At 48.4% G+C, this 3,278-nt stretch overlaps 1 protein-coding gene across 4 annotated transcripts in view; it reads right to left on the bottom strand.

The window, feature by feature from the left end:
• Positions 1-2,949, bottom strand: part of CDKL1 (cyclin dependent kinase like 1) — a 50,809-nt gene extending 47,860 nt beyond the window's left edge. The window contains exons 1-2 of one of the 4 annotated variants that reach the window (XM_011385690.2): positions 2,485-2,949; positions 1,580-1,862 (exon numbers count right to left, since the gene is read on the bottom strand). In XM_011385690.2, the coding sequence (XP_011383992.1) occupies positions 1,580-1,747 (168 nt within the window). In that variant the 5' untranslated portion in view covers positions 1,748-1,862; positions 2,485-2,949. Of the gene's footprint in view, positions 1-1,579; positions 2,013-2,037; positions 2,193-2,484 lie in introns of those variants that run through there. The other 3 variants (XM_011385700.2, XR_002778988.1, XM_011385704.2) reach the window with 3 other exon arrangements.
• Between the last annotated feature and the right edge of the window lie 329 nt (positions 2,950-3,278).

Here is a 3,278-nt window from a genome sequence, read left to right as displayed (position 1 = left end):
TGTGTACACGACTCTGCCTTTTAGAGCATGTCGATATTCAGTTATTCAATAAAATACATATGACTTCCTAATTTATTGGCAGCACCTACCCTTTCTAAGAGTTTATTTTTTAAAATAATTTTATCTATCCGACAATACCATTTATTGGAGGCCTACTACGCACCAGGTAGTTAGTTGATAGATACAAAGGCGAGGTTCTCATCCCACAAGAACTCAATTAATTCAGTGAGCTACACTTGTAAACGCAGTATTGCTAAAGAGTGATGAGAGGTTTCAGCGAGGCATTCACAGGTGACCTTCAGAATCAGAAAGAAACAGACAGATGTTCTTCTTCTTTTTTTTTTTTTAGTAAATGCACCCTTTGAAATATAATTTTCACCTTTTCCTCTAGGAATAGCCTGAGAAAGTGAAAAACTGCCTATCAGCCCAAGAGAAATGATGAGAACCTCTCCCTGTGTAAAGAGGGCAGGGAGGGTAGAGCAGGTCCAGGGTCCAGGCGGTGTGATAGGTAAACACTGCTAGTCTCACCGGCACTTAGGGAAAGGGTAGTAGTGGTTTGGAAGTGTCTTAGAATAGATAACATCCTACTGGTAAAGAACATTCTAAACCCAAATTGAGAAAGTGTTCCTATTACCCACCCACTTAAATTTATCCAAAGCCTGCTACTTCGCATTCAGGGTCCTTATCCAGAGACAGCCCACATACTCAAGTCACGGAGAAAAGAAGGCTTTTCTGGAGAAAATGGAGAAGCAGGAATAAGAAAAAATCCGAGTGTCCCACTCATCTCCTACAAGGTTGCTCTTTCCTTCTCATGTAGTTAGTTACACACATCAGAACACAGAAGCCCTGACTATTTGAAACCGAGTTCACCACCACTGCTTTCATTACATGTCACATTCTACCTTGATGTTTGGGTTTCAGTTTCACAGAAATTCAGAAGGGAAGGCTCTTTACATTAGAGGAAAAAAATAGTTTCAGCCTATAATAAACAAACCCTCCCCGCCCTCCCCCCCATTATGGCCTCCTATGGTTAACTAATAAAATTGTAAAAGTGATCATTTCACTTCTTTGAAAAGAAGCCTTCTTCTCAAGACAGGGCATGATGATGCTCAGCGGTAGATAAGTGTGAGGTGTAATGAAAACCTGTCAGCTTCCTAGTGGTTTGAAAACAGGTGAATGAGTAATTCTCTTAATATACTGAGAACATCAACAGAAGACAGCCTTGAAGTTTAAAAATCGTGAATGCTAGCAAACGAGTTGTCGTAAGTTCTTATACTATCAAAGATGATGGCTCTCAAAGAACCAGACCTACAGGTTACAAGAAAGAGAAGCTATTGGAAAGAAAATGAAAATATCCCACAGCATCTCCAAAAGCGAACAGCACCTTGCCCTGAATTTATGTCTCTGCTTTCTAGTTCATTTTATAATTGGTGACTTGTGCACAGATGTCCCAATTATATCACAGGACAAAAGTCCATGAAGAAAGGAGAAGCAACCAGATCTCAAGGCATTATTTAACATAATATGATTCACTTCAATTTTTTAATCCTTGAAAATTCATTTGAAAGAAATCCATTACCTTGAGCATTCGGATTTCTCGAAGGGCGATTTTCTTTATGACAGGGTCGTCTTCTGATTCCAGAAACCTCTTGATAGCCACAATCTGACCCGTGTCCCTGTTTCTGCATTTGAAAACAACTCCATAGGATCCTTCACCAATTTTCCCAATTTTTTCATACTTCTCCATCACAGAGGAATAAATCTTCTTAAAATGGATCTTCACATAGTTCGAAAATGTCGCCTATAAAATACTGGCATGAACTGCACTAGAGCTCTACTCAACGATGGTTTTTGTCAAGCACCTAGAACAGAAGAACGGCACTAGTTAAAGAATTAGGAATTGACCCATGTCTTTAAAGCCTCGCCCCTCAGCAGTGGCAACGCGACCAAGGATAGCAGCCTAAAGTTAGCTGCCTTCGGTAACTCAAGGTTATATACCCTGCAAGTTAAAATGTAACCCGTCATGCTAAAACGAACCGAGTTGTAAGATAATCTGTCTTTTGAATGTTATAGTCCATCCAATCTAAGACATATGAGCTGGTGGAGGACGGGGCTTCCCCGGTTCTAATTTCGGGTCTGATTTCCAGGTGGCAAGAAGACACCCGCGGGGGCGGCAGCGAGGCCGGGGCAGAGCGGCGACCCCACCCCGAGAGGCGCGCGCCCCGCGTCCCGACGCCCAGCGCCTCCGCCGACAGTTCGGGGGCGCGGGCCCGGAGCTGGGCGGGGAGCAGGCCGCGCCAGCTCGCTGCCGCCCGGAGCCACCTCTCCCGCTCGCTGATGACTCGCTGCGGCGGGAAGACGCCGTCCGCATCTCCCCGGGCTCCCACCCACTCCCTGGCCGGTGCAGCGCAGCCTCGAGCGGCGCCACGTGGCGGCCGGGGCCACTCGGCCCGGCCCGCGCCTCCTTCCCCGCCCCGGACTCACGGCGCCGCGGCTGCCCGGCCTGGCGCGCTCGCCGCCGGCCGGGCCCTCGATCCCTATGGGAACCGGTCCCCGCTCTGGGCTGGCCTGGGCGGGGCCGCCGCGCCCGGGTTTCCCTCCTGGACCCCGCCGCAGTCCTAGCTGCAGGGAAGGGCTCTGGCGGGTGGCCCTCGGTCCCTGAAGGAGCTGTTCAGACAGTGGGCCTGGGGCCCTGCACGTCCTTCTGCCGGGAGAGGAGGCTGGCAAGATTGCAAATTCCAGCAGGGCGGGAAAAACGCAGCGGTAGCGAAGTGCTGGGGAGACGCCTGCGCTAGGAGTCCCCCTCAACCCCCATGCAGTCTCTACTTCACCGGCATAGCCGGTCCCACACCGTGTAACAAACTCTAATTACTCTCCTGTATTCACTGCTATACTTGAGGGCAGCTTCTGTGTCTGTCCTGATCAGTGACCTAGCATCCAGTGAATGAATGAATGAATGAATGAATGAATGAATGAATGAATGAATGAAAGACGGAGAGTGAAAGGCGAAGGAAGTCAGCACTTCCCTCTACTGGCTTGGACGGTGAAGGTGCCCCTTGACCACTGACTTGCACTACAAATGGGCCCTCTCATGTGGGAGATGGAGGTTTACAGAGCCTGCCTTTATTCCCATCCATAGCCCAACTGGCTCCTACTCGCTCAAGTCTGTGCACAATGGTAGGAAGTTAATGGATCTGGGGAAATCATGAAATAAGGTAATTTGCCACTGGGCAGATTGCCTCAATACTTTATTATCTATCCCATTCCATCTTCCCAGC

Source organism: Pteropus vampyrus, unplaced genomic scaffold, assembly GCF_000151845.1.
Source record: "Pteropus vampyrus isolate Shadow unplaced genomic scaffold, Pvam_2.0 Scaffold15, whole genome shotgun sequence".
NCBI classification, from domain to species: domain Eukaryota; kingdom Metazoa; phylum Chordata; class Mammalia; order Chiroptera; family Pteropodidae; genus Pteropus; species Pteropus vampyrus.
Note: the sequence above shows the minus strand (reverse complement) of the source record. Positions and strands in the feature narration are given on the sequence as shown.